General features: G+C 39.0%; 2 protein-coding genes across 4 annotated transcripts in view; both read left to right on the top strand.

Moving 5' to 3' along the window:
• Positions 1 to 20,914, top strand: part of LOC311307006 (NACHT, LRR and PYD domains-containing protein 3-like) — a 50,053-nt gene extending 29,139 nt beyond the window's left edge. For both annotated transcript variants that reach the window (XM_084435689.1, XM_084435690.1), the window contains 4 exons: positions 2,278 to 2,451; positions 7,188 to 7,361; positions 14,625 to 14,798; positions 19,420 to 20,914. In XM_084435689.1, coding sequence (XP_084291815.1) covers positions 2,278 to 2,451; positions 7,188 to 7,361; positions 14,625 to 14,798; positions 19,420 to 19,429 — 532 coding nt within the window. In that variant the 3' untranslated portion in view covers positions 19,430 to 20,914. The remainder of the gene's footprint in view (positions 1 to 2,277; positions 2,452 to 7,187; positions 7,362 to 14,624; positions 14,799 to 19,419) is intronic.
• A 592-nt stretch (positions 20,915 to 21,506) lies between these two features.
• Positions 21,507 to 24,168, top strand: part of yrdc (yrdC N(6)-threonylcarbamoyltransferase domain containing) — a 30,802-nt gene continuing 28,140 nt past the window's right edge. Inside the window, exon 1 of one of the 2 annotated variants that reach the window (XM_084385002.1) lies at positions 21,507 to 21,769. In XM_084385002.1, the coding sequence (XP_084241128.1) occupies positions 21,607 to 21,769 (163 nt within the window). In that variant the 5' untranslated portion in view covers positions 21,507 to 21,606. The remainder of the gene's footprint in view (positions 21,770 to 24,168) is intronic. The other variant, XR_014624967.1, reaches the window with a different exon arrangement.

Raw genomic sequence — 24,168 nt, 5'->3', positions numbered from 1 at the left:
GCATAGGCCCAAGGCCCAGCAGATAGCTGTTTCCATTAAAAATATAAATCAATTAAAAATACAATTCGGCAAGTGGAAAAGATTGAGAAAAACTTTCTCTGAAATGTATTTTACACTATTTGATTTATGTAGGCTATTCAAAAACAAGGCAAGGATAGACAACTACTTGATTTGTATTAATGTAATGTTTCTTGTACCGTTTATATCATTTGCATATGATTATTCATCCACGTGATAACGTTTAAGTTATCACGTGGATGAATAATCATATGCAAATGATATGTATATGAGGATCTGCATAGTAAAACTAGGCGTTGTAAGCTCCATATATGGTTATTTCGGGGTTGAGACGCATGTACGCACAATCTTCCGCTGACTGGGATTTATAAAGTGAATTCTGCACAGGTTCTGGCGTACGCACGGTTTTATAAGTCTGAATATTTTTTTGCGTACGCCATTTTTGGCTTTCGGGCGCACGTACACTTTTAGTAAGGTTCCTACACACAGTTTTATAAATGAGGCCCCAGGTCTTTCACCCATAGAAACATTTGGTGCATCATAAAGAGGAAGATGCGACAAAGAAGACCTATGACAGTTGAGCAACTAGAAGCCTGTATTAGCACGTGAACTGCAAATAATAAATGTTTTGTGATTCATTTTACATTCATTTACAAATAAATACATCATAAATTGTTTTGTAGAGGAGATTATTTTTATAAATTAACTTTTTTTTAAGATGGGCTTAAATGGTACAGCGCCACAAAACGCATGCAAACTATAGCCATTACAAGCTAACCTTGAATGAAAAAAACTTAACATTTCTCAATGTGGGCACAATGAAAATTACTATGATACTAGTCCACAGTATATTTAAGCTCCATGCATGTATTTATAAACATATTTTAAATTTTTTAGGAAAACATTGTCTTTTTTCCACCATTACTCACTGTGGAGCCATTTAAGCCCACCTTATGTGTTTCAGTGAGGAATCTTACATTTTCTGAAAGTGTTTAATGATAACGTGTGCTTTTACCTTACTAACCTTTTAACCTTACCTTATTTACACACAAATTACACACATTCATTCAAATGAGATAGAGCCCAAGAGATATGGTCACTTCCTGTGGAACTTTGATCGGGCATAACTCCAGAATCAAGCCAACCTAAGGCTGCATACTCCCGGTGTGGGGGGCCCACTAGGAGACCCCCCCAAAACCCCAGAGTCTGGAGCCCCAACTCAGCTTCCTTCCCGAGATACACCCGGTTTAACTTCCACCTTTGACCAGCCATAACTTGAGAGCCAAACCGGCTTAAGGCTCCAGACTTCCGGTGTGGGGGGCCCACTAGGAGACCCCCCACAACCCCAGAGTCTGGAGCCCCAACTCAGCTTCCTTCCCGAGATACACCCGTTTTAACTTCCACCTTTGACCAGCCATAACTTGAGAGCCAAGCTGGCTTAAGGTTCCAGACTCCCGGTGAGGCGGGCCCACTTGGAGGCCCCCCTAAGCCCAGAGTATGGAGCCCCAACTCGGCTTGGCTCCCGAGATACACCCGGTCAAACTTCCAGCTTGACTCCAGCTACAACTCCAGTCAAGCCGACTTAAAGCTCCAGACCACCGGCCACTAACACCTTCCCATACCACCCAGGGCTGTAATCAAACATTAGAAAAAGTTTTTTTTTTATTTTATTATTCCCTGTCACTGAATAAATATATTGATTGTTTTACTTCTTTAAAATCAATACATTTTTTTATATTTTGTGAATCAAAGATGATGTGGGCTTATTTGGAACACATGCGGGCTTAAATGGTGCCAAAGTACCAATTAAGCCCATGCCAGACTTCTGACTTTATTCCTAAATTATCTTAATTTTATATTTTAAAATGTACATCAACTAATTAATACAATTTCAAATGAGAGATTAATCTTGCATTTTAACAAATATTTTTTCTTATAAACTATGTCAATATCTATGAAAAAAAACTAGACTTAGATTTTGGTGGGCTTAATGGGTACACTTACCCATTTGTAATGTATGCATATAAACATTTATATTTAATGTATGTAATGTCTTCAATGTATTCCATTTGATCAGTTGTATATAATCATTCTCCCTTACATAGAGACATCATCTCTTAGAAAAACAGTTAAATTTACTGATATATTGAATTCATTGTTTAAAAAAAGAGATATGGCACAAATTATAAACACAATCAAGAAAAGAAAAAGATTTCTGTTTTGATCTGAGAGTGAAGAGTGTGTCATTGTTCTCTACAGGTTGTATAAGTGTGGTGTCACAGATGAAGGTTGTGCTGCTCTGGCTTCAGCTCTGAGATTAAACCCCTCACACCTGAGAAAACTGGATCTGTCTGAGAATAAACTAGGAAACTCAGGAGTGAAGCTGCTCTCTGCTGGACTGGCAAATCCTCACTGTAAACTGGAGGGGCTGTGGTAAGATCAAACATGACTCTCACATGAAACTGTCACTGCGAATTCATAAAGTATAATCAAAATGGAATTAAATGCAGGATAATAATAATCATTTCTTTAAGGCAAAGCAAAGCTATTAAAGCAACATGATAAAATTCATCAAATTATTTTTCTGTCTGTTCATATGATGTAAGAGAATTCATATTTTTAAAGCGTTTGCTCTATTTCTCCTGCCGCTGTGAGTTTGATCTGTAAATGATTGAACACATGAGCTGCTCCTCATTAAGGTGATTCTGCAGTGCTGATAGTCACACTGAAAAACACACTTTGCAGAGATGGCAGAAGTACTCACTTCCCATACTCAAGTAGAAGTACAGATACTTGTGTTAAAATATACTCTGGTAAAAGTAGAAGTACTGATTTAACTTCTTTACTCAAGTAAAAGTAACTAAGTAAATTCCCACAATGTGCCTGTACTTTAAGTATAAAAGTAAAAGTAGCCTTGCAAATGACAACCATTTAGGGACCGTTCGGTATTTATGGAATGGACCACCGGAGGAAAATAGGGGAGGGTCATGTCTTTTTATTCTTTGTTGAGGGGAGGGTCATCCAACTTTGTTTAGTCTAGGGCAGTGTTTCCCAAACCTGTCCTGAAGGCACCCCAACACTGCACGTTTTCTTTGTCTCCCTAATCAAACACACCTGATTCAACTCATCAGCTCATTATCACATGGGTTAATATTTATCACCATTTGGTGCATATTTTTCCATGTATCTCCATGTAGCTCTCTCAGTCTCGCCCCCCCCATTGCTAGCAGATGGGTCTGACCCAACAAAAGTCAGATGTGAAAGATAAAGTCCAGTTTGGTGCTGTTTGACAGTGGCCATGCGCTTCGGGCGTACATGCTCAGAAAAAGAACATCATGTCAGAACAGAACGCCAGTGAAATGTTTACCCGGCAAAGCTTTAAAGCACAAGCAAATAATGAACTTTTTTGATTGTGAATAAGTGCAGAGTCCTGTTAGTGTAACTCTACCACTGCGTTAACATGTGATGTGAATGTACGTGGAGTTTTACAGTATTGGGACTGAGGCGCCAGAACTGCAGCTGAATGAACGTGCGCTGTAGCGCGATACTACCATATTTCTTCAAAAGCAGATCGTGGACTTCATGCGTTGTCTCAGATCGGATTGCTATCTGATTTATCAAAACGATTCCATTTACACCTGGTGACATAAATGTGTTTTTGCAAAACGGATTTAAATCCGATCTTCAATTCCCGCGCTATATGCAGATTTAATGGAGTACTCGTCACCGAAAGCAACAGATATGAGCAGCATTTTATAGATCATCAGCTAAAATTTCTGATGAGGTTCTGTCGGGTCGTCTTGTGGAAAGTACAGATATTCGTGTTAAAAATGTAAGGATTAAAAGTAAAAAGTCGGCACAAAAATAAATAGTAAAGTAAAAATATCAGAAAAATCTACTTGAGTCCAGTAATGAAGTATTTATACTTTCCATCTCTGACCCTTTGACATCGTGATATACATTATACACCCTTTAATGTATATCACACACATACATCTCAGCACAGTCAGGATTAACACAGTCCATTAATTTTAATTTTAGGGGGAAACTGGAAACTGTAGAGATGTTTCTCCAGGTTTAAAGTCTACATCATGTCAATGTCACAGATTATGACCTGGAGAAACATCGATGACACGTCAGTGTCTGTATTATTAATGAGACTGCGTGTTCTTATCCTATGAGAAGACATTTCTCTTATTCATGACAGCACATGGTGTTTTTCTATGACAGAAGCTTCAAACTGTAAAATCAGGCAGTAGTCTAGAGAGGCATTCATGGGTCGCAAGTGTGTGTGTCCATGGTGCAAGAGTTGTGTGTTGCAGGCTTCCCAAACAGATTGTGTTCAATGATTTGGTAGGAATTTCACTGTCCGCTGTAAAATCCTCCAGTTTCCCCCTGATATGTAGTGAGAGCCGGCATGGGCCGCTGACAGATGACAGTTGCTCGTCCCTCTCTCTCTCTCTCCTCTGTCTTGCTCTGCCACACACACTCCCTCTCTTCTTCTCACAGCCGCACACACACATTTAAAGTGTAAATTGCAGGTTAACCACCACAACCAATTAATGTGTAAATTAAAATGCTCAATATGTATATATTTAAACATTTCCGTCTTAAAATGTGTTAAAATAACATTTATTGGGGTTTCTCAAAAGGTAGCATGTTTTTTACTGTAATTTTGAGATAATGACATTTATGCGTGGTTTGTGAAAATACAAAAAACAATTGTCACTGAAATAAGGCCATGAAACCCATACTGATTATTTCTTCACAAGACTTTTGAAAATTGTATGACGTAGCCTAGAATATTTGCTCCAAAACTATGTGAAAATCATCCTGACTGCTCATTCAGATAAGACAATATATTGATTTAAAACTTGTAAGACGTGTTTTGTGTAAGAAAGCTTTATGCAGGAGGCGTAAACACATCATTAATATGTATTGTTTTCACACCTGAGAAAGACAAAGACTCTCCCTAATGCCCCTATTAGCAGCTATCAGGCCCTATCATTCTGAGCAACCTTGCACAAAGAATGAGGAGATTTAAAAAAAAAAGGCTTTTTGATTGTTTAGATTTATTTACAACACAACATAATTTCAAAGATACACAACAAATGACAAAAAAGCACATTATTGAAAACAATGATCCAAAGACAGAGACCTTTGTGCCATTCCTAAAAACATTGTACATACCTTTCATTTCCAAGGTGTTTGATTTTCACTTTACCATGTTCATGTACAGAGACTCATGTGAATGTTGAAGTCAGCAGGACTCAGTGGCATCTGGTCCCTGTATAAAAAAAACAAACAAACTGTGAACATGCTGATATCAAGAGAAACTATAGGGCTGTACGGTCAAAAATGTTTTTTTTTTTGTTTTTTTTCTGGTTAAAATTGCTTTTTAAAATTCACAGAATATACACACAAATGTTTCCAACAATATATAATAATAACAATAACCTATAGCAGCCTATAAATCTTTCAAAAGGAACACTTAAGTAACAACTACTAGAAAAAATATATATTGATTATCATGTTACTTCAAATGTTTCCATTCGTTATGATGATATAATATAAAAAAAAAAAAAAAAAAAGTTACATTCAAACACAGAGCGCGCTCCAAAATATGTTACATTCAAACGCACAGCGCGCTCCAAAATATGAAACATTATGGTTACCATATTATACATATCTACGTTTGAGCAGATATCCAGAAAGAGTATTTAACAGTTACACGGCTCTAAATATTATAATATTCACCATATATCTAGCAACAGTTCAACTGCAATGTGAAGTTTATGAAACAATAATATTCAACTAATATAATTAAGAATTTCTTACCTTACATCTTTCTTGTCTTCAAATCGTGTTCTTCTTCTGAGGTAAATCCAATGTAAGCTCACGGCGTGTCTTCCAAACTCGACGAAAAGCAGAGACTCATGAAGTTTGGTGCTTTGTTTTTGAGGTAACGAGCGCATTCGCGTGACACGTGGACGATTTGCATGTGAATCTCTAAACAGAGAATATTTGTTTTCAGTTTGAATCCGATCATTTAAAAGTACACACTTAAATGTTTATGAAGATATATGGCTCATAAATGTGTGACAAGTATTCGCTGAGTTTTGTTTCAGTTTATAGACGTGCTCAAGAAAAAAAAGTTCACTGCGACGGAGAGGCAGAAAGCACACCCTGTTTATTTTCTTTATTTTACAAAAGCACAATGTTTTGATTTGATTGTAAGTGGACACATATAAAAGTAGACATCTCACAGATTCCTTTTTCTGTGTGACCACAAATGACGGAGTAATTTAAGTTTATTGTGCTACAATGTGAAGAAAACCCAGACCTCAGAGGGTTAAATTATAACCTCCCTCTCTCGCTCTGAATAATATTTGAATATTTCTCGGCAATCGATTATTTTTGGCTTTAAACATGATTTGGGCTGATTGATACTTCACAAGATTGCGATATGATTTTGTCAAAGGTTTAATAGACAGACGAATTTGAAGAAGATCGTGTGTGTGTTTGAATGGAGATCACAGTATTTTAAAGATGAATCGTGCAGCTCTACTGTCTTATCTCTCTCAGCATATGAGCAGCGCGAGGGCTTTCAGTGCTTTCAGTCTCACGTCTCTTCCACACGTCCACTTGAAATGGATATTACGACACTCATAGATAACGACACATTTCATCCTCTGTTGGACCAAAAGTGGCTAACTTCTGTCAACCCCGTCTATAAGCAAGGACAAAACTAAAGCAATTTAATTTGAATCAATATTGATTCTGGAATAATATAAAAAATCTATTTTAAAATCATGACCCAAAATATTGCGATAGTTTGGTGAGTCAATTTTTTTTTTTTTTTTTAGTCCTAAAACACACAAGTTCCTTAAAATGTTTACAAATACATTAATTACACACACACACACACACACACACACACACACGTTGGGTTTCCATGTTTTATGTGAATTTTCCATAGAAATAATGATTTTTTTTTATATTGTACAAACTGTATATTGAATACCCTTATCCTAACTGATGTAATTTAACAACTTTTTTTCTAATGAATATTTGTATACATTTCATATTGACAGCATTATGTTATTTATTTTTCAAGTGTCATGTTTATCTCTGGATATAGGCTTATTGTGTGTCATTGTTCTCTACAGGTTGAGTAAGTGTGGTGTGACAGATAAAGGTTGTGCTGCTCTGGCTTCAGCTCTGAGATCAAACCCCTCACACCTGAGAGAACTGGATCTGTCTGGGAATAAACTAGGAGACTCAGGAGTGAAGCTGCTCTTTGCTGTACTGGCGAATCCTCACTGTAAACTGGAGAAACTGTGGTAAGATCATCTCTACCATAAAGACTCGGAGTGAATAAGGATTAACCCTTTAGGCGCCAGAGGTTTTTTCCTAAAACGTTCGATTTTGACATCTTAATTTCAAAAGGCTATATATTAAAAGTGATAAAAGATAGAGACTTTCTGTAAATTAGTTATATTAAGGATGACCCAAAGTTTATGTAGGAATTACATTTTCCCATCGAATTTGCATATTATGACGTCATATAGTGGCGGCCATCTTGGATTATAGAATTTTCATGAAAAGTCACTTTTTAAAAGATAAAATGCAGCACTTCTTTCCCCCAAAAATGTCCCTCACCTTCTGTATGCTATATTGCACAATACTGAATGCTCAGGTAAATAGTAAGTAGTGAACAAACTGTGTAAATCATTACTAATAATAGAAACAAACTGAATGCATGTAGCGATTGGCCTTTTGCTGTAGAGATTTTCCATTTACTACATACAGTAGGCACTCTGATTCCATGTATGGTGCACATATTATTCATATGACACACAAACACAAGTAGACAAAACCTGTTTAGTTCAAAAGCTCACTCGCCATGGCATGCCACAGATCATGAGTGAGATGACGAGACAAGACGAGAGACAATGTTAGTTTTTTTTTTTGTGTGTGTGTTTTTTTTTTTTTTTTTTTGTTGTTTTTTTAGCTGACATAGACTCACACATCATAAGGACATGAACACACAAAAAAGAACACATATTGTACACTAAAATGGTCAGGGAAATAGATAGTAAATCAACAGTGTAAATCATTACTAATAAATGGCAGACAAAAAAAAAAGAATTTATGTTGCAGAGCTTTTGCTGTAGAGATAATGACTCCCTATCCATCCAGGTGACATTTCTTGTAGTGTTTCATGGTGTGGTCTTGCGATAGACTAATAGCCCCTCTGCTCCGCGTCACACCGCCTCTGCTCCTGCTACGAGCAGCGCGGGCGCGGCCAGATCTGTCTCGCGCGCGCCGAGTGTGCACAGCTCGGACTACTGTCTTTGTCATTGCGACTCCCCACCCTGCCTCCACGTTGCCCCCTAACTGTCCTATGAATACTTCGACCTCGTCTAACATACCCAGTGGCATTAGACAAAGCCTCCACCACAATACTGTCGCCGCGATTGCGGAGAGGCACACGGTCACCATGGCGAGCGCGGTAAACATCTCCCGCCTCGTTCCCCACAACACTAACACGCCTGCTAACTTCGCAATGAACACTCCGACCCCGGGAAACATTGTTCCCACCACTGACATTGGGCAAAGGACCATATATATTGGGCAAAGGATTCACCGTTTGTGCTTGGTGTAGGGCTATACTTTCACTTTCAGAATCACCGTCATTTTCTGAAGGCAGATAACGTTATTCCCCTTCAGAATCAGGGTCGGCGAATAGAACACCCAACACTTCATTGCGGGTAAGCTTTATTGATGCCATTAGATGATGATAATAATAATAATAATAATCTAATGCAAATACTCGCTGACGTTGACAATATTGATCTGATAAAATGGCTCACTCGCACACTAGCTCCGCTTTTGTTCGCACTGATTCAACGCGCTCTAGCTCGAAGATTTTGTATAGAAACATGACATTTTTTTGAGTCGGGGATGAAGTATGACATGTATGCTAACTAGTGGAGGGGAGGTCGAACGAAATTTGACACCCTGTTTGACAAAATCGGCCGTTTTATTCAGTGCCGCATCTTGTCGAGTAAACTCGACTGTGGCGGCTAGAGGGTTAATATGTACAGTAGATATTGTTTAGAGCATATCTTTGGTGTAAGCCCCATCCGGTGGTTCAGCGACAGATTCCAGCTTGAGCCGTCAGATCCTGCCGGCCGGAGAAGGCAGCGGTGAGGAGTCTCCCTAAAGAGGAACATTTACATCTTACTATATTATTATCTCTAAGAAAGTAAAACTAACAGTTAAATAAACCGGACGAACTACAAACCAGACAACAGTTGCAGGATACAGTGAAGAGGGTTTTCTAAACTACAAATGTTTGCTGTAAATCAACTTGCCTTGTAATGCTTGTGCAAACAGACCCTTGTAAAAGTGTGAGAATTGCCTCAAAATGTGTGTGTGCAGCTGAAAAGAGGGAAGTGGTGTGTGTTTCACCTGAACCAGGGCTGTCACCATATCAGATTTATCACTACATGATTATCATGGCCAAAATAACACACGATAACAATATATCACCATATCTATGGAAATATTGAAAAAAAAAATTATAATGCTATCAGTCAAATTCATCTTTACTTTGTTTATTTTGTGTTATTTTTGAAAAAGAAGAATCACTCCATCACATACAAAAGGAACAATTACACTTAATGCGACCGGTTTGAAATAATGGCAACACTTTATCACAAGTATACAGTAACACAGCGCTTATAAATCATTTAAAACTATTAGTATAGTTATATAAGCTGTAGTTAATATCCAGTATTAAGAGACTATATACAAATAGTGAAATCTTTGTTCACTGTAATTAACCAAGTATTATTGTTTAATTAGCTCTTCTGTAAAGAGTCAGATAATGCTTTGTTAACAGCGTATTAACCATAAATAGTTCTCACTTTAGATTAGGTCACGGAAAATAAGAAAATGTCATTAAGTTACATTTTGTGTACACACACACACTCTCTCTCTCTCTCTCTCTCTCTCTCTCTCTCTCTCTCTCTCTCTCTCTCTCTCTCTCTCTCTCTCTCTCTCACACACACATACATACACACACACACACACACACACACACACACACACACACACACACACACACACACACGCGCACACCAGAGTTTCCACTAGGCAGAGGTTTCGTTTTCCGGACATTTTTATGATATGCCAGTCAAATATCGCCTCTTAATTAGTCAAGTTGAGGAAAACTGGAGGCAGGCTATGTAACTGAAAAAATGACATAATCAGGCCGTATAGAATGCAACATGTTTATTAGCCTAACTTTCAAATAGACGGAAAAAAACATGAACGTCCGATTGGTGTCAATCAACGGCAATTGTTTTTACTATGGTTTCACATTCATAGTTAAACAAACCAATCCCCCTTCCTCACATAAAATATCTGAATAGTAGCCTATTGTTTTTACTCAAGCGAACTTAATTATACACTCTCAGTATGTCTCATTTTAGCTGGTAACATTTAAATTGGACACCGTGAAATGACTCCTTGTCAAATGAACTGAAACAAACAAATTAAATTGAGCGCCGCAACATGGTCATTGCTCTGACTGTTCAATGAGAGCAGACATTCTCAAATTATTCGACCCTCTTGTGAATCCGTTGCGTCGTCCTGCCTTTCGCAGTGCGAACAGAAATTTTTTTTGTTACCATCAACTGCCTCACATCTTAGCCATGGGAACTTGTCACTCCATTCCGACCGATACGCCCTACACTTCGGCTTTTTCTCCGGTGGTGGTGGAGCTGTCTGGACATCTGAGGCTTCAGGCGTTCCAGATGCACCATCGTCCGTCGCGTCTGGCCTCTGAAAAAAGCTTTTAAGGCTAGTCTGCCTGGGCCTGGCCATATTTGAAACGTCTCACTCATTCATTCGTTGTTTAGGTCTATATTACAGCCGTTTTAGGCGTGCGCTTTATTTGAAATGCAGCATGCGATGTTGTTTAATTTAACTTTTAAACGGTAGAGCCTGTTCCTTTATAACATAGCCAAAGGTCGGTGTATTTTTGCTTTATACATTTTAGGATTATTCTCAAATTCAGATTGTGTTAGGTGGGCGGGATTATTAGGCAATTTTAATCGGACAATTTGACCGGAGAGATTTAATTTTGTCGGACATTTCATTTTTTTTTCGGCCAATGTCCGGCAATTACCGGACAACGGAAACCCTGGCGCACACACACACTCACTCACTCACACACACACACACACACACACACACACACACACACACTCTATCATGATTCTTGGGGGATACGATATGTACTGCAATTTTTAAGAATTGCGTTTCTACAATATTGCGATTCGATATTGCAATGTATTTCTTTCTTTTTTACACTAGACTATGGGTAAAAGTTAAATCATACACTTATACAGACTGTACATGATGTATAAGATGAGTCATATTTACAAATTCAATTCATCACATCTTTCTGAGTTTTATTTCAGAAGCATCATACAGTTCTACATTCTCTTGAATAAATAATTCAATTACAAATACATTTTTTAACAGTCACTCGTCGCCACCTAGTGGTGAAACAATGTAATCGATAAATGTGTTAGTTTAAGCAGCAAGTTTCTATCAAAGGCTGATTTACTCTATTTTGATCGCTACCGTAGACATCAGTGTTTATATCTGAACTTTAATCTTTTATCCCAGTACTTCTATGATAATTTGAACTATTGTATCACAGAAATAATTACACTATTATGAGGTTTTAAAGACCTTTTGTGAAGCTGTTTCATGACAACTCTCTCTGGGTCAGCGGCAGCGCCAACACAGATTTATAATGTTGCGATATGATTGTCAAAGGTTTAATAGACAGATGAATTTGAAGAAGATCGTGTGTGTGTTTGAATGGAGATCACAGTATTTTAAAGATGAATCGTGCAGCTCTACTGTCTTATCTCTCTCTCAGCATATGAGCAGCGCGAGGGCTTTCAGTGCTTTCAGTCTCACGTCTCTTCCACACGTCCACTTGAAATGGATATTACGACACTCAACACTCATATGGTGCGTTCATGTCATCTCGTAAAGATTGTATTTACGAGTTGAACGCACATGAACGCCTCCACAATCGCTGCTTTTCCACCGTGGGGCCGAACGGTTCTTATAATGGTAATGAATCCTCAGCCGGACCGTGCTGGTAGAGTCCGGGAAGTAAAGTCTCCAGGATTGGTCACTTGTCTGTTGTCTGGCTGCCAGTTTCTCTGTAGCTGGTTAAGCGCTCTTTTAGTGAAGTAAACAAAGCAATAATAAAATTAAAAGCAATAGCTGATCATTCTCCATAACGCGGTCGCTATTTACATCTCATATCATCAGTAAACCGCCGCGTTACCAAGGCAACGACTGACGCGTTTGCAGAACATGCAGAAAGAGCGGCTGCTATCAAAACCATAGTGGAGAATGAGAATATTCAATAAGAGACAATAAAGAACTAAAGTCGTTAGAATCCTAATCCTCCCCTGCTAACACACACACACACACACGCACACGTTCCTTAAAATGTTTACAAATACATTAAGCACACACATACACACACACACACACACGCACACACACACACACACACACACACACACAAACGTTCCTTAAAATGTTTACAGATACAGTGAGGAAAATAAGTATTTGAACACCCTGCTATTTTGCAAGTTCTCCCACTTGGAAATCATGGAGGGGTCTGAAATTGTCATCGTAGGTGCATGTCCACTGTGAGAGACATCATCGGAAAAAAATAAATCCAGAAATCACAATGTATGATTTTTTTAACTATTTATTTGTATGATACAGCTGCAAATAAGTATTTGAACACCTGTCTATCAGCTAGAATTCTGACCCTCAAAGACCTGTTAGTCTGCCTTTAAAATGTCCACCTCCACTCCATTTATTATCCTAAATTAGATGCACCTGTTTGAGGTCGTTAGCTGCATAAAGACACCTGTCCACCCCATACAATCAGTAAGAATCCAACTACTAACATGGCCAAGACCAAAGAGCTGTCCAAAGACACTAGAGACAAAATTGTACACCTCCACAAGGCTGGAAAGGGCTATGGGGAAATTGCCAAGCAGCTTGGTGAAAAATGGTCCACTGTTGGAGCAATCATTAGAAAATGGAAGAAGCTAAACGTGACTGTCAATCTCCCTCGGACTGGGGCTCCATGCAAGATCTCACCTCGTGGGGTCTCAATGATCCTAAGAAAGGTGAGAAATCAGCCCAGAACTACACAGGAAGAGCTGGTCAATGACCTGAAAAGAGCTGGGACCACCGTTTCCAAGGTTACTGTTGGTAATACACTAAGACGTCATGGTTTGAAATCATGCATGGCACGGAAGGTTCCTCTGCTTAAACCAGCACATGTCAAGGCCCGTCTTAAGTTGCCAATGACCATTTGGATGATCCAGAGGAGTCATGGGAGAAAGTCATGTGGTCAGATGAGACCAAAATAGAACTTTTTGGTCATAATTCCACTAAACGTGTTTGGAGGAAGAAGAATGATGAGTACCATCCCAAGAACACCATCCCTACTGTGAAGCATGGGGGTGGTAGCATCATGCTTTGGGGGTGTTTTTCTGCACATGGGACAGGGCGACTGCACTGTATTAAGGAGAAGATGACCGGGGCCATGTATTGCGAGATTTTGGGGAACAACCTCCTTCCCTCAGTTAGAGCATTGAAGATGGGTCGAGGCTGGGTCTTCCAACATGACAATGACCCGAAGCACACAGCCAGGATAACCAAGGAGTGGCTCTGTAAGAAGCATATCAAGGTTCTGGCGTGGCCTAGCCAGTCTCCAGACCTAAACCCAATAGAGAATCTTTGGAGGGAGCTCAAACTCCGTGTTTCTCAGCGACAGCCCAGAAACCTGACTGATCTAGAGAAGATCTGTGTGGAGGAGTGGGCCAAAATCCCTCCTGCAGTGTGTGCAAACCTGGTGAAAAACTACAGGAAACGTTTGACCTCTGTAATTGCAAACAAAGGCTACTGTACCAAATATTAACATTGATTTTCTCAGGTGTTCAAATACTTATTTGCAGCTGTATCATACAAATAAATGGTTAAAAAATCATATATTGTGATTTCTGGATTTTTTTTTTTTAGATTATGTCTCTCACAGTGGACATGCACCTACGACGACAATTTCAGACCCCTCCATGATTTCCAAGTGGGAGAACTTGCAACATAGCAGGGTGTTCAAATACTTATTTTCCTCACTGTACATTAAGCACACACACACACACACACACACACACACACACACACACACACACACACACACACACACACAGACACACATTCTTTAAAATGTTTACAAATACACTAAGCATTAAAGCACATTCACACACGTTTGGTTTCCATGTTTTATGGGGACTTTCCATAGAAATAATAATCTCTGTAAGAACAATAAACTCTATAATCAATCCCCTAATCTTAACTGATGTATTTTCACAATGTGAACTAATGAGTATTTGTATATATTTAATATTGACAGCATTATATTCATTATGGTCATGTTTATCTCTGGATATAGGCTTAATGTGTGTCATTGTTCTCTACAGGTTGTATAAGTGTGGTGTGACAGATGAAGGTTGTGCTGCTCTGGCTTCAGCTCTGAGATCAAACCCCTCACACCTGAGAGAACTGGGTCTGTCTGGGAATAAACTAGGAGACTCAGGAGTGAAGCTGCTGAAGAATCTGAAGGATGATCGACATTATAAACTGAAGACACTATTGTAAGAATAGTTTTTAACGACTTTCATCATCATATTTTCATTTGAAGTTCAAATGGCTGATTTACTCACTAGAAATATAAGTAAATTGTACCAGGTTCAGTAACTCTGTGTGTGTGTGTGTGTGTGTGTGTGTGTGTGTGTGTGTGTGTGTGTGTGCATATTTTGTCTGAGATCATCAGATAATGAGTTTTATAGGCATCTTTACACAGCCGAGTTAAGGCTGCTCTAAAGCGGCTCTGTGTCTGCTCAAAGTTCTGTGTAAAGACACAATGCCACATGAAAGCAGACTTAAAATATGCCGGGTCTGACCCCCCTCAGCCCCTAGTATTAAAGATGACTCTGATATTGTTTTGTTCAGTGTAAATGAACGCGATCTTGTGCCGCTCTAAACTACGTCATTGTCATGACAACCAAACGCGCGGCGCGAGAATCAAGAAGCGGAAGACTAAACATATCGGCCTAGCTCCATATTGTTTTAGCCAAATTAAAAAAATGTCAGGCAACAAGGGACAATAAAGTAAAAGTGTCCTGTTCTCACATCGTGAAGCAAACCACCAAAATAACAGAGTCGTCGACGCGTGTAATCAACTGGCTTTCGCCGTTTGTAATCTTCCTTTGAAGAGACTGGCAGATCAACGCGCCGCTACATTTCTCTCAGATACGCTAAATGCTTATTCAGCATCACTGTGTGATATTATATTCCATAAATCATCTTCTTGAGGACGATATTTCACCCACACACGACCTGCCTGAAACGCTAACGACAGCAGAATTCTTCTTTCTGGCTCTTTGAAAAAAATAAAAATCCTGCTGTGATCGACCCGGTGTAATAATTCATAATATATTTGTAGCATTTAAGCATTAAGAAACAGAAAATAGCTATCAGTCCCACAGAATTATGACACACATCAGAGCGTGAGATCGCTATATCACACAGAGGAAATCTAAAATTATGTATTTTTATTTATCTCGAGTTTTATTTCTTTGTTTACTATTTAATTACTTTTAAATTCATTTTATAACACTTTGTTAAAACTGTAGTATTAAAATAATGTTCAAAGTATTATTTCTCGTGATTTTAATTCCTGTGTAAATGCATTTATGTTCTCGGCGTCAGAGAAGCAATAAACATTCTGTGTAAATGCACATTTTGTGATTTTATGCCGCTTCAGATTTGCTTTCTGTGTAAAGACGCCTTATGTGTGTGATAATCTGAGATTTGGGTTGTTATTAACTGATATTAAATGTGTAGTGAGTGTAATGATCATTTCTGCTGGTTTTGTACTTTGAGCATCAGATAGAAGCGATATGATCAATATTAGTCGAGTCCCAAAATAGATAAATAGCCCTGGATAAGATGCAGTAGGCATTTTTGAGGAAAAGTACTTCAAGTGTTGTTTCTATATGATTTTTAGGTGCTGAATCCATTTCTGCCATATAACAAGTTGTAAACATCACTGTTTTGGCATAAACAATAAAAACAAAATGGCTGCCAAAAAAAAAAAAAAAACGTTTTAATGCATTTATTGCAGTTTAAACATTAAACATTATAACTAAACTATGCATTCTCAGAATATTTAAACATGTAAACAATGAAAAAACAACATTAACATGAAAGGGACAGTTTTCAATGGCTGCTGGAATTATGCCAAGGTACCAAGGTACACTGGGAAGCATATATCAGTGGAAATATGCAATTATGCCCAGCCCAAAGGGGGGAACTTGGAATACACATGACCCCAGGGGGCTGCATATTGAGAATCACTGGGGTGTCCAGCCGCAGGTGGAATATTTCAAACCCAGGGGTGGCATGGTGGCTTGCCGAGGGAAAGACACATGCTCAGAGAGGCTTACAGTGGACTACACACGTGGGGGTCGCCCAGAGGCCGTGTTAGGTGTCGCCCAGCCTGCAGCTCTACAGATGTCTGTTAGCGAGGCGCCATGCGCTAGAGCCCAAGAGGATGCCACACTCCGGGTGGAGTGGGCCGTCACACCAAGGGGGCATGGTCGACCTTGCTGCTGGTAAGCCAAAGCAATGGTGTCCACTATCCAGTGAGACAACCTTTGCTTGGAGAGAGCCTTTCCCTTCAGCTTCCCACCATGACAGACAAAGAGCTGGTCTGAAGTCCTGAAACACTGCGTTCTGTCTACGTAAGCATGGAGGGTGCGTACTGGACAGAGCAGTGCCAAGGCTGGGTCTGCCTCCTCCGAGGGCAGCACTTGCAGGTTCACCACCTGGTCTCGAAAGGGTGTGGTGGGAACCTTGGGCACATATCCAGGCCGGGGTCTCAGGATCACGTAAGAGTTAGCCGGACAAATTCCAGGCACGCTTCGTCAACCGAAAATGCCTGCAGGTCCCCTACCCTCTTGATGGAGGCCAATGCAACCAGGAGCACTGTCTTCATTGACAGGAACTTAAGATCCACTGATTGCAGAGGCTCAAAGGGAGCACTCTGCAGAGCAGTTAAAACCACTGAGAGGTCCCAAGAGGGAACGAGAGGAGGGCTAGGAGGATTCAGTCTCCTCGCTCCTCTCAGGAAACTGATGATCAGGTCGTGCTTTCCAATGGACTTACCATCAACTGCATCATGATGTGTGGCAATGGCGGCACCATACACTTTCAGGGTGGAGGGAGACAGCCTTCGCTCCAACCCTTCTTGCAGGAAGGAAAGCACAACACTGATCGGGCCTTTCGTGGGTTCTTGAAGTTTAGAAGAACACCAGTTGACGAAGAGGTTCCACTTCAACGCATAGGCATGTCTCGTGGATGATGCTCTAGCGGAAGTGATGGTAGCCACCACCGCTGGTGGTAGGGTACTCAAACCTGCCTCGTCCCGTCCAAGAACCACACATGGAGATTTCAAAGATCGGGACGAGGGTGCCATAGGGTGCCCCGTCCCTGAGAAAGCAGGTTCTTTCTCAGAGGAATTGGCCAGGGAGGTGCTGTCGCGAGGAGTACTAGTTCTTGGAACCAGGTGCGGTTGTGCCAATACGGGGCAACCAAAATTACCTGCTCCTCGTCCTCCCTGATCTTGCGCAAAGTCTGCGCAAGAAGGCTCACTGGGGGAAACGCATACTTGCAGAGGCCCCGTGGACAGCTGTGCGCCAGTGCATCCGTGCCGAGCGTGCCCTCGGTCAGAGAATAAAACAGGTCGCAGTGGGACGAGTCGTGGGAGGCAAACAGATCTACCTGTGCTTCCCCGAACTGATCCCAAATCAGCTGAACCGACTGGGGATGGAGTCTCCATTCTCCAGCGAGAGGCCGAAACCGAGACAGATCGGCTGCACGGTTCAGGTCTCCCGGGATATAAATGGCTCGAAGCGACCTCAGATGCTTCTGACTCCATATGAGGAGGTGGCGGGCGAGTTGCGACATATGACGGGAGCGCAGACCACCTTGTCGGTTGATGTACGCTACTGTGGCGGTATTGTCTGATCGGACTAATACGTGCTGACCCCTGAGCAACGCACAGAAGTGGTGCAGGGAGAGACATACAGCCTGCAACTCGAGGCAATTGACATGCCAAAGGCGCTGGGGTCTTGTCCAGGAGCCCGCAGCAGCATGTCCATTGCACATGGCGCCCCAACCCATTGTGGAGGCATCTGTTGATACAACAACATGCCAGGAAACTCGTTCTATGGGCACTCCAGCCCATAGAAAACTGAGGTTCGTCCACGGGGTGAAGGTCTGACGGCAGGTCGATGTCACTGGGACTCGGAGCGTGCCGTGTTGCCATGCTCATCTCGGGACTTGATCGCGAAGCGGTCTCATATGAAGCAAACCGAGCGACGTTACTGCGGCTGCAGATGCCATATGCCCCAGGAGCCTCTGAAATAGTTTCAGTGGAACCGCACTCTTGCCCTCGAACTGACTAAGGCAAGTTAGCAGTGACTGCGCGCGCTCGCTCGTAAGCTGCGCGCACATGGCGACCGAGTCGATTTCCATACCGAGAAAAGAGATCCTCTGCACGGAGCAGAGTTTGCTCTTCTCCCAGTTGACCCGAAGGCCCAGACAAGCTAGGTGCCGGAGCACTAGGTCCCTGTGTTCGCAAACCTTGTCTCTAGAGTGAGCTAGGATCAGCCAGTCGTCGAGAGGAACAAGGGCTGCCTTGACAACCTTCGTGAAGACGCGAGGAGACAGGGCTAGCCCGAAAGGGAGAACCGCGTACTGGTATGCCTGCCCCTCGAATTATATATATATACTGGTATGCCTCATTTGCATATGTAAACATGACATTTCAGAAAACTTGTAATACAAAAAATGTCTATCTTTATGTAAGTGAAAAACTGGAAAGGTTTTATGGTGATATCTATAACGTAAAAATTTTACCCTATCCACCTGTAGTGTTTCGGCTGTGAATAATGCACCTATTGTTTCAATAACAATTACAAGAAAATGGGACCCTTATTTCAATGTTATACGGTGGATCCTTATTCAGGAGACATTGACCTTTCTAAAAATGTGGTATAACAACTTTTCCTCAAAAATGCCTACAGGGTTACACAATCTTGAAGATTCGGACCTGACTATATAGATTATCTAGTTAGTTTTCTTATGAAAAGATGTGACAGATGTAATATCTCATACTGCATATGTGACTGTGTGTGTGTTTTATTTTAGTTATAGATGACAGTCTGATCTTGTGATGATCTTGTGATGGTGAATAAGGATCCACTACAGAGACTCACAGTCAACAGAAGCAACAGAGACTGAAGATACAGTGACTTCACTGTTATAAATTAAGACTTCATGTAGATCTCAGCGATCCTCTGACAGACCTGATGAGGCGGCAGTGAAACACCTTTTATTTCACAGCAAATTATAGTTTCTCATTCATAGATTAATCATTTTATGTGTATAAACGCACAATAACTCAAAAAGCTCTGAGTTTTGTCACAGAGTAAATAAAGAGCCTGAATATCTCTGTGTTTGTGTTGTACCAGCAGAGGGAGACAAAGACTGATGAAATATTCATTTTTCATAATTATGAGAAGAAAAACAGTTCAAGCTCACTTTTATAAAACAGTGGAAGCTTGAGTTTATACATCATGTTTTTATTAATAGTTGCATTACATTTGTATTAATGTATTAAAGGGGTCATATGATGTGTTTTCATGTTTTCTTCTTTAGTGTGTTATGCTGCTGTTTTTGCATGTATAAGATCTGCAAACTTACAAAGCTCAAAGTCTCCTACAAAAAGATTTTGGTGCTCGAGCACCTTTTTCAGAATTAATCAAAAGTGCCCCTCTCAAACAAATATCAATGATAATAGTGTGGTCAATCAAACAATATGCATTTGATTATAATTAACATGATAATGTGAACAAAACTAACAACAATTTATTATTTTTTCCGAAGTGTTGATAACTTAGTGTTAACTAATAATTGTTATAAACTGGTACTACCAACAAAATATGAGTGCGTTCCTGGAGCTGGGCGTCGTTACACTACATCCTCATGATCGCTTTCTGCAGGACTTTTACGTGCTTTTCTCAACTCAGTGAAGTGACCTCGACGTCCGGGTTAGCGCTAGCATGAGCCGTCAGGCAAGTGCAGTTTAAGTAAACTCCTGATGTACTTACAAACTTTCCAATGCCTTGTTTTATGACTACAGAACCTATTTGAACTACTGTAGAAGTTTGATGCCATTCTGGGCATTATTAGTGGGGTAATTTACGAGATAAATCTTTGGATCCATTAGCGCCTGCACTAAACCATCCGGCTGATATCTCTGAATAAGCTCTAACTTTAATAATGTTCGACCAAGGGAATAAAGGCTTCTGGGGGGGTTTGGTCCGAGGTCATGGTGCAAAGGACCCTAGGTTGATTTTACTCCGAACCATCCCTTTAACCCTCTGGTTTTCTTCGGGGTCCTTTTAACCCGCAAATAACTTTTGCTGAATTAAAAAAAAAAATTCTCTTTGTCCAGATGGCATGAAACTTTGTACGACTCTCAACCCTTTATAGATTTTTTTATTTTTATTTTATCTGTTTTTATGTTAGCGTGAAAAAAGTAGTCACACTCGTTGTCTTTGGGGTCTCCAGGGACCCCAGACAATAACATGTAATTTTGTAACAGAATAATAGTTTTTTTTTTATTAACAAATGTAAATTTACTCTGTTTATTAATGTTTTTACTCCACATTTGTGCAGTTTTGGAGGATTTATGATATATTTTAAATTTATATAAATATATATATATTTTTTTTTTTTAAATAGGTTTTTATACAAAAACAGCTTTTTATGTAAAATTCATTTTATAAAAGACCCAGATTTCTAAATTTCATTCAGTGGCTAAAATGATAATTTTTTACTTTTAAAACTACATTTTCCAAAATATGGGAAAAAATGTTACACTAAACCATGTACAATTATCCATCTTTTATAAAGAGAATTTTACATAAAAAGCTGTTTTTGTATAAAAACCTATTTAAAAAAAAAAATTTTTTTTTTTATTTATTTATTTATATAACTTTAAAATAAAGCATAAATACTGCACAAATGTAGAGTAAAAACATTAATAAACAGAGTAAAATTACATTTGTTAAAAAAAAAACAAAAAAAAACTGTTATTCTGTTTCAAAATTACATGTTATTTTCTGGGGTCTCTGGAGACCCAAAGACAACGAGTGTCGGCCCAAAAGAAGATAATCAGAGGGTTAAGGGGTACAATTATTGACTACAGGGGGACTTTAATTAAATATTTCAGGTCAAAGGGGTTGCGTCAACGGGACTCTTATTTTGAAGTGCTGTCAGCCGCGATTTCCGGTTGTGTGAAAGCATGCTCGTCATTGAGCGCAGCTGTTTATGCTGTTCTTCAGGTTTATTCGCACGACCAGCACACTTTTAAACACTTCATCTTTTACACGAAACAAGCCCTTTAAGAGTGTCATCATGTGTAAAGAGCTGAAGACGAGAGTGCTGCGGATTCCCCCTCACAGCGCAGAGGATCTGACGTCACAGCAGCGTGGTGAGTTATAATCACATCTCCATCATGATATCAGCCGATAAACGCACACTTCTGCTCGTGTTTCATAACGCAGACTTTACCTAACATACCTTATCCTAACCCAAACTTACCTTAGTCACCCTAACCCTTACCACACACCTAACCCTAACTAGTAAGTTAAGAGAGTTTGAACTTGACACAAGAGTAACTTCTGGTTTCTGTGTGTAAATTGTCCTCCAAAATGTCCAGCGGTGTCTTTAATGTTTTTACTTCAGTGTCATTTCTATTATTTTATGAGTCTGCAGAAACATGCTGTGGTCTAAATTACATTTAATACTTTTTTTGTTCTTGTTCTTTTGTTAAACTACACTAGTCATGATGTCATAGCTGGCAATTTCTGTATTAAATGACATCTAATTAAAATGTACCTTTTGTTTTTTCATAATTTGCTTGTTTAAAGGTGATCACTCATTAACAGTATTATTGTGCATATTTAACAATTTTAATATCAAGCATGCTCTTTACGTGAAGTATGAAACGCTTATACATATACTTTATACTTTACTTTGGGTGAACTGGTTGGTGATGCCGAAACTGGGTCAGTTTATATTAATATGTTTGTGCTCTCACACGTAACAATTATTTCAGTCTTTGTTCAGGTTATCATATTTCAAAAATTTTATATTCATAACAATCTATAGCAGGGGTATTCAAACTGAGGCTGGGGACAGGTTCAGAGAAAAAGCAGTGTAGAAAAATAAGTTTGAAATAAATAAAAATAAGATTAATCTAACACCTAAAAAAAAAATGTTTTTTTTTTAAATAAAAAAAACATTAATTAAAATAAATAAATAAAATTAAGTAAAATAGATAATAAAATAGGAATAGATAATGATTATATTAGATTAAAATAAATAAAACTTGTTTTAAACAAATAATTAAAACAAATAAAAACATGATCTAAATGGGTAAAATTATTAAAAAAAATAATTAGGCCTATTTGTATATATTTGATTTAAACCAATAAAAGTGAATACATTTGATTAAAATAAATAATTTAAATTTCATCTAAACAAAACAATAATAACTATATAAATACAACTGAAAAAAAATAATGAAAAACAAATAAATAAAATCAATGGTAAAATAATGAAAAAAGATTGATTGAACTTAGGAAATAGATACAAATTTAACTGCATAAATTAAATGAAGTATGATTTAAGTAGATAATACATTTATATATTTGATTAAAATGTTTTTTTAATTAAAAATAAATGCATGTACAAAATATATAAATCGTACATCTGCAAATTTGCAGTGAGTAAAGAAACGCTGTAATGTAACGTAGGCTAATAGAAAAACTAAATAGTTTACACATGTATAATGTGTTTTATTTTTTTACAGTATTGGGTCTTTTTACATATACAGTAGGAGTTCAATAAAAACACAAAAAAGCGAATTTTCTATTTTAGGATGGGGGTCGTGTCACTCGCATGCAAATTATCATATTTTTAATTTTTTTTAATTTTTAATATATATTTTTTAAATATATATTTTTTTATCACATTAAAGCTACACTGTGTAATTTTTTTTTTGTTGATTCTTAGCAAAAAACACTTAGTTCTTTCAAAAATATATGTGCTCATTAATGTATATTTACTTCTTTCAAGTAATAAAGTATTCTCGTAAGTTTATAATCTGCCATTGAAAGTACATACGGGTGAGGGGTTCGAATGCCGGTCGCCATGTTGCCCCTCCATCTTGAAACTACATTAGCCAAAGAGGGACATACCTGTAAATTCAAGCTTCGCCTTTCGCGTTTTACACTCAGTGACTCAGAGACGAATGCGAGAGGGAGATTACTCACGACTGCCGGCAGATTTGAAAGATTGCTGATGGAGGATCACGCCTATTCTCGAGGACATGTCGCAGAGTCGCCAAGGAAGCGAAAGAGAGAATTAAAACGTCAACACGACAGGCAAATCAGCAAGACCAAAGTCAATACTGGAGTAACTTTTCCCAGATGGAAAGAGCTCATGAGGAGCAAAGATTTTAAAACGGACGCCGAAGTCTTCTGCTTTCTTCTCGACGGGTAATTCAGCCTATTTGTGTAAATTCAAAGTTTTATAGTTGCTTGTCTAACAATAGCATGGTTGTGCATAACGCCAGAACGACCTCTAGTATAACTTGCATTACTTTTCCTCACGTCAATGGTGCAAAATGGTTACCTTGTAACATAAATCTGTGCTGCGACGGATCACAGGTGATAGTTTTAAAGGCGCAATTGGACGAAGTCGAACTGGAAGCCATGTTAATCTTGGAATAATACGGCCACCGTAGGAGTTAAAACGCCCTCGAAATTGAAAGGAACAGAAACTAATATTCACTGGGTGGTCATATACAATTTCACCGCTAGATGG

The sequence above is a fragment of the Rutilus rutilus genome (assembly GCF_951802725.1).
Source record: "Rutilus rutilus genome assembly, chromosome: 17".
Lineage (NCBI taxonomy): Eukaryota > Metazoa > Chordata > Actinopteri > Cypriniformes > Leuciscidae > Rutilus > Rutilus rutilus.
The sequence above is the reverse complement of the archived record's forward strand: the minus strand, read 5'-3'. Positions and strand labels throughout refer to the sequence as shown.